This window comes from Haliotis asinina, chromosome 2 (genome assembly GCF_037392515.1).
Source record: "Haliotis asinina isolate JCU_RB_2024 chromosome 2, JCU_Hal_asi_v2, whole genome shotgun sequence".
In the NCBI taxonomy this organism is placed as follows: Eukaryota; Metazoa; Mollusca; class Gastropoda; order Lepetellida; family Haliotidae; genus Haliotis; species Haliotis asinina.
Window position 1 is genome coordinate 75,431,343 of NC_090281.1, and position 12,860 is coordinate 75,444,202.

The 12,860-nt window shown below is 42.0% G+C and overlaps 1 protein-coding gene across 1 annotated transcript; it reads left to right on the plus strand.

Moving 5' to 3' along the window:
* Positions 1 to 3,936: 3,936 nt before the first annotated feature.
* LOC137272020 (uncharacterized) lies at positions 3,937 to 4,599 on the plus strand. The gene has a single exon (XM_067804394.1). It carries the CDS (start codon positions 3,937 to 3,939, stop codon positions 4,597 to 4,599), a length of 663 nt encoding a protein of 220 aa, XP_067660495.1.
* The last annotated feature ends 8,261 nt before the right edge of the window (positions 4,600 to 12,860 follow it).

Consider the following 12,860-nt stretch of genomic DNA (forward strand, 5'->3'; position numbering starts at 1 on the left):
CGTGACTTAAATATCAATTTTCTGCTCGTCACCAGTTCAACGTACGGATTACACCCATCATCATACAAACCACTTACTGAATGAACTTTGCATTGCGTTCCTGTACCGTCAAAATCACGCCTCAGTCGGAGTGAGTGTTACGCCCCATTTAGCAATATTCGAGCAATATCACGACGGGGGACACCGGAGATGGGCTTCAACATTGTACCCATGTGGGCACTCGAACCCGGGTCTTCGACCTGATGAGGAAATGGTTTAGCTCTGTGTGATATAACTGTATGACTAAGTTTAATTTTACACCACATTTGGCAATATTCCAGCAATATCGGGGAGACTGGAAATGAGCTTCATTGCACCCATGTAGAGAATCGAACCTGGGTCTCCGGCGAGACTAACGACCGCTGTAACTACTAATTATCCCGCAGATGACACCCTCCTCTAATCAGCTTGGTGAAGGAGTGAACCGCTTTGGTCAAGTGGATAAGCGTCCGTAAGAAGATCCAGGCTTGGGTTCGATTTTGTGACCTCATTGGTCTCGCCTAAAACGTGAAAGACAGCTCTAGCTAAAGGCGCTCCATAGCACCAGAGTTATGAAGCAATGCATAAAGAACTGACCAAGAAAGTTTGTTAAAAAGAGTTCGTGTCTGCTAAATGTTGACTATCATTGCTACAGTGATAGGCGTGTTTCTTGGGGTTTTTCTATTTTTTTATTAGCATCGTATAAGCTGATAAGCCAATAATGAGTGAAAGTGTGAGTTTAATTTTATTTAGCCATATGACAACGGTCTGTAAATAATCGAGTCTTGACCAGACAATTCAGTAATCAGCAGCAGGTGCATCGATCTACGCTTATGAGATAAAATGACATGTGTCAACAAAACCAGCGAGCCTGACCTACCAATCTTGATATGTCACTTCTTACCGTAAACAAGGGCTACAGAAGACCAATTTTAACCCGGATCTTCAAAGATTGAGCCAATGAAGTATGAAACTTTACGATACAGCGATCATTCGCACTACTCTGCTGGCATGTTAACGTTGGCCTCTATTCGAGGAAGTAAAATGTTTAACCCTGTTTTACACCTTAGAAATACGCACTGTTGGTCGTCTGAGGAAAGTTCCAACGTCAATGGTATATCTCCGTATAAGTGCATTTCATGGTATGAATAGTGTGGCGCAACGCCAGAGCCGTGTGTGACAACTGAAGAAAGACACCACAGTCATGGCATTACTGCCTTATGAATCAGTGTATGGACTTCACACAAACCATTGAGTTTGCTTTCACACTACCGCTGACAATGACGATACCGTCGGTTCACAATGCACACTGGCTACCGTTATTGTTACCTTGTTCAGGGACTACTGACTGCACAACCAAAATAACAGGAATTACCAGCTCTCCAGGGTTGTAATACCTTCTTCGTCATACTTGGCAGGCATTTTAGCAGAACGTGTTGGCTATCTTTCTACGTTGATACAAGGTACGTATATGCCTCGTTTCCTGTTCTCTCGTTACTTACATAGCCTTAACATCTTGGCGATATTCACCGATGATTCCATGAGGTTACATACAAATCATTATTTTGCTGCCAACATTGAAATAGGTAGATATAAGTCCGACATGTATCATTCTAAAATTAGCGAAAGAGGGAGGGTTTTGAGGCGGTTTTCTGCTACATACCAGTTTAACTGAACACCAAAGGGGAAGCCAGCAGGAGTCGACTAATCCTCGTTAAACCAACGAAGACCTAGGTGACAAAATGGCCATAATAATGGGTACTTTGGGGTTCGATCAAAGGTATTGCGACGATTTAAACCACTGAGCTATTTAGATAACGGCCTCTTTTGTTGTGTGTGTAATGCAGACCCGTGCAGGGGACTATTTTTACCCTGCTGGGTCATTTCCATGTTCCTATGTTCTGTTTGTTTATTTTGTTTTCTTATTGGTGAGGTAAGCTTGTGCTTGCCCTCGCCACGCAGTCATGTTCGAATCCCCGCATGGGTACATTGTGTGAAGCCCATATCTGGTGTCATCGCAGTGATATTGCTGGAATATTGCTAAAAGCGGCGGAAAACTAAAGTCACTCACTCTTCTCAATGTCGCATTATATTACAGAACACTTTAGTTGTTTTAGTATGCAGTATAAGCCAAGTTACACTTGTAACTGGCATATCATGCAACCATCATGGAATCACATGGATTAAAATGAAGACTGGCTGTAAAGACCTTAGAGCAGTTATATACATTACATCGTAACAAATCGACTCACTGGTAATATGGACAGGGTAAAGACAGGTTTTACACGTCGGCAGAGTCATGAGCAAGGGAATCACATGGATTAAAATGAAGACTGGCTGTAAAGACCTTAGAGCAGTTATATACATGACATCGTAACAAATCGACTCACTGGTAATATGGACAGCGTAAAGACAGGTTTTACACGTCGGCAGAGTCATGAGCAAGGGAATCACATGGATTAAAATGAAGACTGGCTGTAAAGACCTTAGAGCAGTTATATACATGACATCGTAACAAATCGACTCACTGGTAATATGGACAGCGTAAAGACAGGTTTTACACGTCGGCAGAGTCATGAGCAAGGGAATCACATGGATTAAAATGAAGACTGGCTGTAAAGACCTTAGAGCAGTTATATACATGACATCGTAACAAATCGACTCACTGGTAATATGGACAGGGTAAAGACAGGTTTTACACGTCGGCAGAGTCATGAGCAAGGGAATCACATGGATTAAAATGAAGACTGGCTGTAAAGACCTTAGAGCAGTTATATACATGACATCGTAACAAATCGACTCACTGGTAATATGGACAGCGTAAAGACAGGTTTTACACGTCGGCAGAGTCATGAACAAGGGAAGCGCACGTAACATATTCAACATTCTGTCAGGAACTCCCAGCTTTCAGGGGCGGTGTGCTAACCTCGTCGATAAAGCGTTCGCCGAGCACCCAGGGTCGATTCTCCACACGGGCATAATATGTGAAACCCATTTCTGGTGTTCCCCACTGTGATATTGCCAGAATATTGCCGAACGCCGCGTAAAACTAAACTCACTCACTCACTTTTGCTTCCCGATGTGTGAGCTGTGTGAATGGAGCTTGTCATTAATCCATTACACTTACGTATACTATAAATAGCGGGATGGAATAGATCAATGGTGAAAGCGTCGTTTGTTTTAGTAGTGACACGTGAAAAACGTTTGTCGTGATTATGTGACGTCTCTCATAAAACACTGTACTATACCGGTATCATGGACATGTTGCTATATGACTAACTCTCAAGGGGCAATGGTATCCGATAGTCTCAAAAAATGCAAGTCACAAACTCATGCGACGGCGCGTCAAGTGCCCATCTGAACAAACTCTGCAGCTGACTCAAATATGGTATTTCGTCTAACGATTTTGCTAACTGATACGACAACCTGATACGATAAAATGTCTTCCACGTGCCTGCTACAACGTTTCAGCTAACACTGACGCCCAGAAGAAACAACTTCAAAACAAGAGTCCATGAAATCGATGAAGTTAACATGCGTTAAAATCGACGCCTTTTTATAGCCATGTTGGCCATATCACCACATATCATGTCAATTTCATGTTCGGGAAAGCCGCTGGTAGTGCAGGATCTAGATGTTTCATCTTGGGTAAAACTCACGAGCAAGAGTGTGGCGTCGACACATATTGCCATATAATCTTGATAAATCCGTGAAAATGCGAAACCACGACGTTTTTCCGCACCCTCAAGGAACCCAACTCGCGAATTGCAGACGACTGCGTTATCCGGGCCCAGTGAATAATATATCCCTAAAATCACAAACACATGTGTAACAATCAATATTTAGTACGACTGCACATCAGTATTTCCTGTTTAAATAAGCTAATATACGTTTGTGATTGCTTACAGATCCGATTAGATGAGTGGACCACCACCATACTCGGGGCAGGCACCCTCGCCGTATTCCGCATACCCAAACGCATCTCCTTATCCCGGGATGGCTCCTTATTCAGGCCCCGGCCCTGCTCCTTACAAGTTTGGCCCCTCACCGTATCCAAATACAGCTCAGTATTATGGACCAACTTCCAGAGCCCCTAGTTACACCATGGGACCAACACCATACCCAAATACAGCGAGGATAGGTCCATATCCATCACAGGGACCTGGATACCACCCACCTCCTCCTTATAGTCAGGCCCCACCTCCTGGTCCTCCAGGCCAAGCCCCGCCTCCAGTCCAAACTCCATCAGTGTCAGGCCCTGCTTCAGGACAAACTACAACGGATGGTCAAGCACCATCTTCAGAACAAGATTCATCTGAAAGTCCAGCTACAACTACTGGACAAGATTCGCCTGAAGATCCGTCCACAGCAAAGGCACCAGCTTCAGAGAAAGAGGACACAACGGATACTCTCCCAGATGATAATTCCGGGGATCTAAATCCTGATCAAACATCATCTGTGACGCCTCCTCAAGAAGAGTCTTCTGATCCTGATCCGTTTGGACCTTTTCAGCCTCCTCTATCTGATTCAGTTGCTCCTTCTGTCGCACCCACTGCCACAACTTTCCGTAAAATGATCTAGTTATAATAGAAGATGTGATGCCAGTGGACATTGTTGCATTAAATGCAGGTCTACCTCTTAACGAGCATTAAAGATACTGTTTTATTCATTACATTCTGATATTGTTCATTAAACGTTTAATGCGACCGCTTGTCACACAACGGGCACTGGTTCTGCGTAAATTCAAATTCAGCTGATCGAATCTGCACTTATGTTAGGTATAGCTGAGTTCAACGCAATTTTAACATTGTAGTAATTCAGATTAACGTATAACTTGGTTGGTCGACATATTGTGTCTTGCTAACATCATTGATATATGGAATATCAACTCCTTGAATCTGATATTGAAGTAGCTGAAAGGCTTTACCACCGGGACACATACAGTGAACAATCCTTTACCTCAATGTTTTCATGTATTTAAACTTATAAGATGTAATGTACTGAAGAGTTCACATTTTACACGTGCATTGAAATAAATCCTTTTGGGAATCATTTACTTTTTGTCGGACTTTCTTTGACCAAGTTGGAACCTTCAGATTTCCTTTACTAATGAACTGGTTCAAGGGCATCTGTCATAACAAGTAGTCATTCTTATTCATTCATGTTGCTTTCGCCGATGTGTTTTCCACTTTTAGCCAGGGTAGTCTCTGCTGATGGCGTAGATCCATTATTCTAATTCGTTTGTTTGTTATCTAACGCCGCACTCACCAATATTCCTGCTACATGTATGTGGCGAATTCGTGTCTTTTCAGTCTAGTGATCAACTGCATGAGCATCGATCAACGGGGTTTGTTGTTGTTGGTGTTTTATCTAACGCCGCACTCACCACTATTCCTGCTACATGTATGTGGCGAATTCGTGTCTTTTTCAACCTAGTGATCAACTGCATGAGCATCGATCAACGGGGTTTGTTGTTGTTGGTGTTTTATCTAACGCCGCACTCACCAATATTCCTGCTACATGTATGTAGCGAATTCGTGTCTTTTCAGTCTAGTGATCAACTGCATGAGCATCGATCAACGGGGTTTGTTGTTGTTGGTGTTTTATCTAACGCCGCACTCACCACTATTCCTGCTACATGTATGTAGCGAATTCGTGTCTTTTTCAACCTAGTGATCAACTGCATGAGCATCGATCAACGGGGTTTGTTGTTGGTGGTGGTGTGGGGTGGTGGTGGTGTGTTATCCCCTCTTAGTGTCTTATAACTGTTGATGCTTAAGTCATGAGGACACCGAAATATTGTATCCTGGCCTTTGGTCTCTTGTATAGCAATAACAATTCTTCACCGACAACTGACCCTCAAAAGTGTAAAGGTGGCAAATATGCATGATCTAGTACACACGGTTATTGGAAGTTCCTGAGAGCCAGTTTCATTTGATTTGCTTTCATTGATTTTAGGTTTTGAAGCTAGTTTCAGCAATATTTCGTCTGTATACAGCGGTCTGGAACTAATCGATATCTTGACAAGTCAAGCCATCGACTGACAGCATGATCTAGCCATCGAGATATACTGACTTGCATCAGCCTAGTCAGTGGGACTGGGTTTTGGTATACACCATACAAATTGAATTGTGAAAAGAAAATAAAAAAACCCCAAAAACCCACTCAAACGAGACAAAGAAACAAATAGACAAACAAAAACAAAACGAAAAATGAAAAATGAACCGCCGCGCTCACACTCCAGTAAAAATGAGTTTTGAATGTGTGAATTCAACTCGTGCCATCGGGTGTGATAGCAACTTTGTAAAGACTAATGACCTCCAGTATAGAGTGTCCATGTCGTTCATGACTACATGACTATAACAATGTATAATTTTAGACACTGAATTCATCATACCAAAACACGACTCGTAAATGAAAGGATGTAATAAAGAGTACTATGAAGTCTTGTTATTGATTTAGAGCATCTGTGTAATCTCAATGTCCAGTTTATTATACATCAAGTCGATAAAGACCAAGGCACGCCCTTATTTCTGTTGGTCTTTATCATGCTATAGTTCCTGATTGCTATCATCAAAATATTGACTCCTCCCTCGTAATAAACAGTGAACTGTGCATATAATTTTATGATTGTTTGTTAAACAACGTTTTTTATTATTAGGACAAAAATTCTGAAAAAAAACCTCACAGAATTTGCCTGATGTTTTGACGATGATCAGCGTTTCATTGGGTATGTTATGCTTGTTCGTTTTCGTGTTTCATTGCAATTCATCGGTCCGCTTTTGAGCCAAACGGACTATCCCTGGTCAGTGATGACCATTTCCTTAACCACAAATAATCTACAGGAACTGACGACACCATTGCCTATTACAATATTGTTGTAAATTAGAAAATAGCGTCTATTTGTTTTATCGGCCGACTAGACTGGGGAGACATGTAGGAATGCTGAGAAGCTGGAGTTACAAGACATAATGTTGTGCAGGTGATGTAAGATGTTTTGTTACTCTTTAGTATTTTCGGCTGACATAGAATCATTAATGTCTCTACAATGAGTTTTATTTTGATAATCATAGTCCGATATAATGTGCATAGTAATTACCACTGATGACGTGAAATGCGACGTGAATGCATACCACACGTGTGCATGTTTAGGCGTGCGAGCGCGTGTGCATGCGTGTGTGTATGGGTGGGGAGAAGGGATTTGTTTTATAAATGCACATGCATGTGTGTGTATGCGTGTATGCGTGTATGCGTGTATGTATGTGTGTACCTGCCTGCCTGCTTCTCTCTCTCTCTCTCTCTCTCTCTCTGTCTGTCTGTATGTGCCTGTGCTTGTAACAGTCTTGAATCATGTGCCAGCCCACAGAGATACCATGTCACAGTTTAATAGTGACACAGACACAGAGCCACATCAGTATGACGTTAACGTAGGGACTAGAACCATCGACTTACCGCTCCCCCGGCTAGACACTCAGCTAGACCATCTAGCTCATACACTCAGCACTGAACTCCATATACATGTCGATGTATGTTTATTTGGCCCATACAGCAATTTCTTTACTCAGTAAACATTTCGGTATTCGTGAACTACAGTACAGTGTGACACATTCAACATGTGCTTCGATATGACACGTTATGTTTGCAAACATAATAACGTCATACATCACAGACAGCGTCGTGAACGACGAGGATTACTTATTTAATACAAGGAAGGTGTAGATTAGTCTGTGCAACTGCGAGACCATGTGTGTGCTGCTATTCTGTTTCATTTTGGGCGTTTTCTGTGTTGACGGTAATTATAATCTATTTCTGATCTCCTTGCCGTATCATGCGGAATAGATAAGCTGTCGCCTTAAGTTTTTCCAGAAATGGTTACTTTGCAGGGCCCCGTTTCACAAAACTCTCGTAAGCCTAAGATCTCGTAAGTTTTCTCGTAGCCATTGTGCCTCCTATACTGTAGCATAGGAGATGCGAATGCTACGAGAAAAGTTACGAGATCTTAGGCTTACGAGAGTTTGTGAAACGGGGTCCAGGACACTAGCAACGTTACCATTTGATAGCGATATATACATATCATAAGCATGTGAGAAAGTAAGTTACTTCATGGATAACAACTTCTTTATTATCAAACAGATCATCATAAGCATATGTTTATGACGCGTTCTCAAGTGGATGGTGACGATGCTAGTGTGACTAATACAAATATGCGTATGATTCCATTAGCGGAGATTTCTGAAATATAGAAAGAAGTTTGTCTCTTTATCCCATGATGTATGTGCTGTAGAACGAAGGAGCAACTGGAAATGATGCCGTTATTTTACAAGGGGTACAGAATCCGAATTTTGGAGCTGCATTTTTGTTGTTATTTGGTGGTGGGGGGGGGGGGGGGGGGGGGGGGGGGGGGGGGGGGGAGAGGGGGGCGGGGGTAGGGAAGGGGTGAAATTAAGAAAATGTAAATTTACGAATCTCAACTGCAGACGAGCTAAAACACGTTATTGTTGGGACGACGTCACGTACATGACACACGAGACGTCATGAAAGTAGATGAAGTATTACTCCCAGAGGACACCATCAGTAGGGATGGCGCACTGCAGGGCACCAAGGTGCCGTCTTTGGTTAACCCTCTTTTGAAAGATGTACTTAGGTATTCCAAATGCTGTTTGTGATTTAAGTTCTAAATTTTCTGTTTGATTGTAGGTGTGTTGTGTGTGCAGTGTACGGCGTTTGAGAGCACTTTCAGCAGCAACACCGTCACGTTTACCTGCCCCGAGAAATGCTGCTCATCTTCATACAGTCGGCAGTGTTGCTATATGTACGTACTAAATTTGGCGTCCCGTCCCCATTTCCAAGGTCTTTTAGGCACGATAAATTGTATCAGACATAACAATACACGGTAGGTTGATTTATTTATTTCTAATATAGACACAAGTGGTGTATCTGTTTGGACTTTACGGTAGAAATTAATATAACACACTTTGGTTCAGATCCACTAAGCATTCGTAACGTTACGACCAGTCGTAAGTATGTAGTTTACCACAGGATTGCGAATGTTGCACCGCTACTAACGGTTTGTGAATCGAAACCCTTGCTTACAGTAAATCTAAACTTCTCAGTTTGATCTTTTTCGAATCCCGTAAAGTTGCCAAAGCGTCCTATTTTACAGACCAAACCCAGTAAGGGATTTGATTCGGGAACATTCACTATTTTCAATATTATACAAACAATTTTCCAATGTGAATTGTAAATCTATTTTTAAGTATGTTCTCACCTGCTTCGTGATAGAATTTACTTTCGCAGAATTACTTTGCACTTTATTTCATACGTGCTACTTGTTTCCATTATGTATCCGTAAAAGAAACTACCCTAAGCATCCGTTCCAGTTAATCCGTTCACGATAATACATTGTGAAGTGAATCACGTCTCCTATGCGTGTCAGGAGCCCATTTCACAAAGCGACTATAGCGCTATGACTGTTGTAATTCTATGTTAAGTGAAGGAGTTACGATCACCTTAGCGCTACAACCGCTTTCAGGAACGGGGCCCAGGGATCTTGCATTCGACATCAACAACAAAATCGATGCTGTTATTTTGCCGGGACATAATTACTGCGACATAATCTACTGTTGCTATTCAGGTTATCTGAGAAGCTAGAGTTCTATCTGAAATGTTGCCTCCCCTAGGCGGTTTGGATATTAGATTCCCTTTCACTATGATCCTTCGTTTGTTAGCTTGTATTTTGTACCTATCAGTTTAACAGTATTAACTGCCGGTCGCACGAAAATGACCACGCCTGTGTTTAATGGTTAAATATTAAACAAGAAGAAATAGTAAATCGATGGTCATGTGTGATATCAATGTCAACGTTGTGTTTTGTCCCTCAACAATGCCTTATGTTTGCGACATTTCATAACAACGGTTCCAGAACATCTGCCATTTTATAATTTTGAAATGAATAGTTTCCTTTATCCTGAAGTTTGGTTTTCTTAACGATGTACACCATTTCGGCTTTTCCTCCAATATTAAACAGACCATGATACAAATAAGCACTAGGCGACAGGTTAGCCTAGTGCTTAATGCGTTCGCTAAGGGTGGTTCATTTTAGAACAAAAGCGTCTGAGTAGGGTGCAATGTATGAAGCCCATTGTGTCCACAGCCGTGATATTTCTGGAATACCGTGTGGCGAAAATGCGGCCTATAACCATACTCACTCACAAACAAATCATGATTAAGCTTGCGTCTTGTCCACAGAGATGCCGTAGATGGCTGGCTTATAGCTATAGTCGTCATCGTTTCCTTGTTGGTCTTGGGATGCTGCTGTGGCCTCGTCATCCTCATTATCAAGTCATGTACAAAGACAGGACACAAAGGCAGAGTTATCTCCCCTGTACCGTCTTATACCAGTAAGTACTACGGATTTGTCGTGCACGCAGGTTATGGGAGAAACGGATCAGTGAAGGATCTGATCTTTTCTAATATTAAAACCAGAGTTAAAGTGGGGCTTTATAAATAACCACCCTCGCATGATGCGCACACTGGCCACCAAGGGGTATGGTCATTTGTAAGTACTCCTCCCTGTCCGTAACCTGAAAGACTCTTCTTTCGGATGACAAAAAGTCACAAGTAGTGAGTTAGGGTGTTGGACCTTACTTTCCCCGGGCTTGTAGGGTAAATCCATGAGTCAGCCTCCTTAAACACTTTATTTTACCTGAACCATCTCTGCCCGTTAATCCACAATGGCTAGCGAACTCTTTCACCGACATTTTGACAGTGAGCAGACGACAAAATTATAGCCCTTGCAATACAATCGGAAATGCTAAACTGCATTTGCTAGGTGACACAATTGTATATGCTTTGGTATTTCCGACAGGGAAATGCACATCTTATCCGTCTGCGAGGTCCATGAATAAATATCACTAATACCCATTTAATAACTGATCAGAAACGAATTTCTTCATGGCTATCATACGTATGATGTATGTATATTTGATAGCAACCTGTCTGCCATGTTACATGCATTAACATACGTGCTGGGAATGGAAATTGTCCATGCACTGCGGGAATAATCAGGAATATGAAGTGAATTTCCCTGGGATCTTTCTTGCTATCTACTCTTGGGATTATCTCTTTGTCACATTATACGATCAGGGATGCAAAAATGATCTATCTCTGCATGCTATATTTTAATCCTGCTTTGTATGAAAATTGGGACACATTGTCGTTCATACATGAAACTTTGCCATAAGTAGTTTGTTACATAATCCATTTTCTGGTGTGGCATTGGGCACTTGTCATCCAATACGGTGTACATACCCGAAGTTGATCTAGCTATTCGTCGCATTCTGTATTTCAGTGCCCGCACCGCCACCATATTCCCCTTTCAATGCTACTCCACCAGCCTACACTGCATCTCCAGTCTCAGCTAATGCCACAGGACAACCCAGAGATGCCACGATGCCAATGCAAGACTTGACAAGGGATGCTCAAAGAGTCTACAGTTCTTGTAACACCGTCCAGACAATCCCCGTTGTAGCGTTTCCGCCTGCAGGAACAAGGTGTGGTATAAATCCGGCGTCATCGACAGTTACGGCTGATATTGTTTCTTCTCGACCAACATCCGGTGTATCTCCAGCATCGACAACAACTGCGGCAGATGTGTCTTCTTCTGAACCAATATCTGGTGTATATCCAGCATCTACAACAACTAAAACTGATGTGTCTTATTTTTCTGGACCAGTATCTAGTGTACGTTCAGCATCAACAACGGCTAGGACTGATGGACCAGCATCTGAAGGTTCTCCAGCATCACCAGTCGCTACATCACTTCCGACGAATGACATGCTTCCATCCGAAAGTGTTCCAAGCGTTCCACCCGCAGATACGGCACCTACAGCACGTCTAGATAGATCAAAAGAGAAATAGTTCCATCCTCTTAAAAAGTCTTAAAATACGTAAAAGTAAAACTGTAAGTAAAATAACATCATTTATTACAACATGCATGCAGCGAGTGACACAATGCATTTGGTTTGATGATTTATAGCCAGGTAAACCATACAATTAAACATATTCTCACAACCGTTTTGAATGTCGTGTTTTTTACAACCATACACAATAAAGTGTTTGAAGTTAAATTCGACAAGAAGGAGACCGCGTTGCCTAAAATACGAGAGAAGAATCACAGAATTAGATTGTAACTGGGTTCGTGTCAGCCTATGGCGGGACCCCAGTACCAGCCGTGTCGTCACCATTGACTGACAAGAATCTATGGGACTGTATCTCAAAATCCATGGTGAGCCCGTCTAAGGGTATTGAACCCCAAAAACCCATGACTTTTGAACCATAAATAGCGCGATCAGATTGAATTGATTAGTATAATCTCATATCGATTGAATGAATGTTTAGTAGATTACTCAAACCAACATATTATTGTGGAGTGCACGTCAAACAAACAAAGAAACGAGGAGGCGTTGATCGCTCCTCGATCGTCTGTACATGAAAGCTACAGTATGGTTCAAAATTATTGAGAATAGCTAAAGCATTTCATATTATTAAACGAGAACAAATCAGATAAAATTGAATGTATTGTGAAAGTGAACTGACCTTTTCATGTGTAGGTAACAATTTAATATTTTATCGAGTCTCCTTGAGCTTCACGGCACAGTCTAAGACGGGTAGGCATACTTCCTATCAGAGAGGTTAGTGTCTCGTGAGTTATGCTGTCCCAGTATCGGACCACTTCTCTCTTCATGTCTTCAATTTTTGTCAACCCCTTTTGATTCACACATTCCTTCATCATCCCCCAAATGTTCTCAATGGGATTTAAGTCAGGACTATATGCAGGAAAT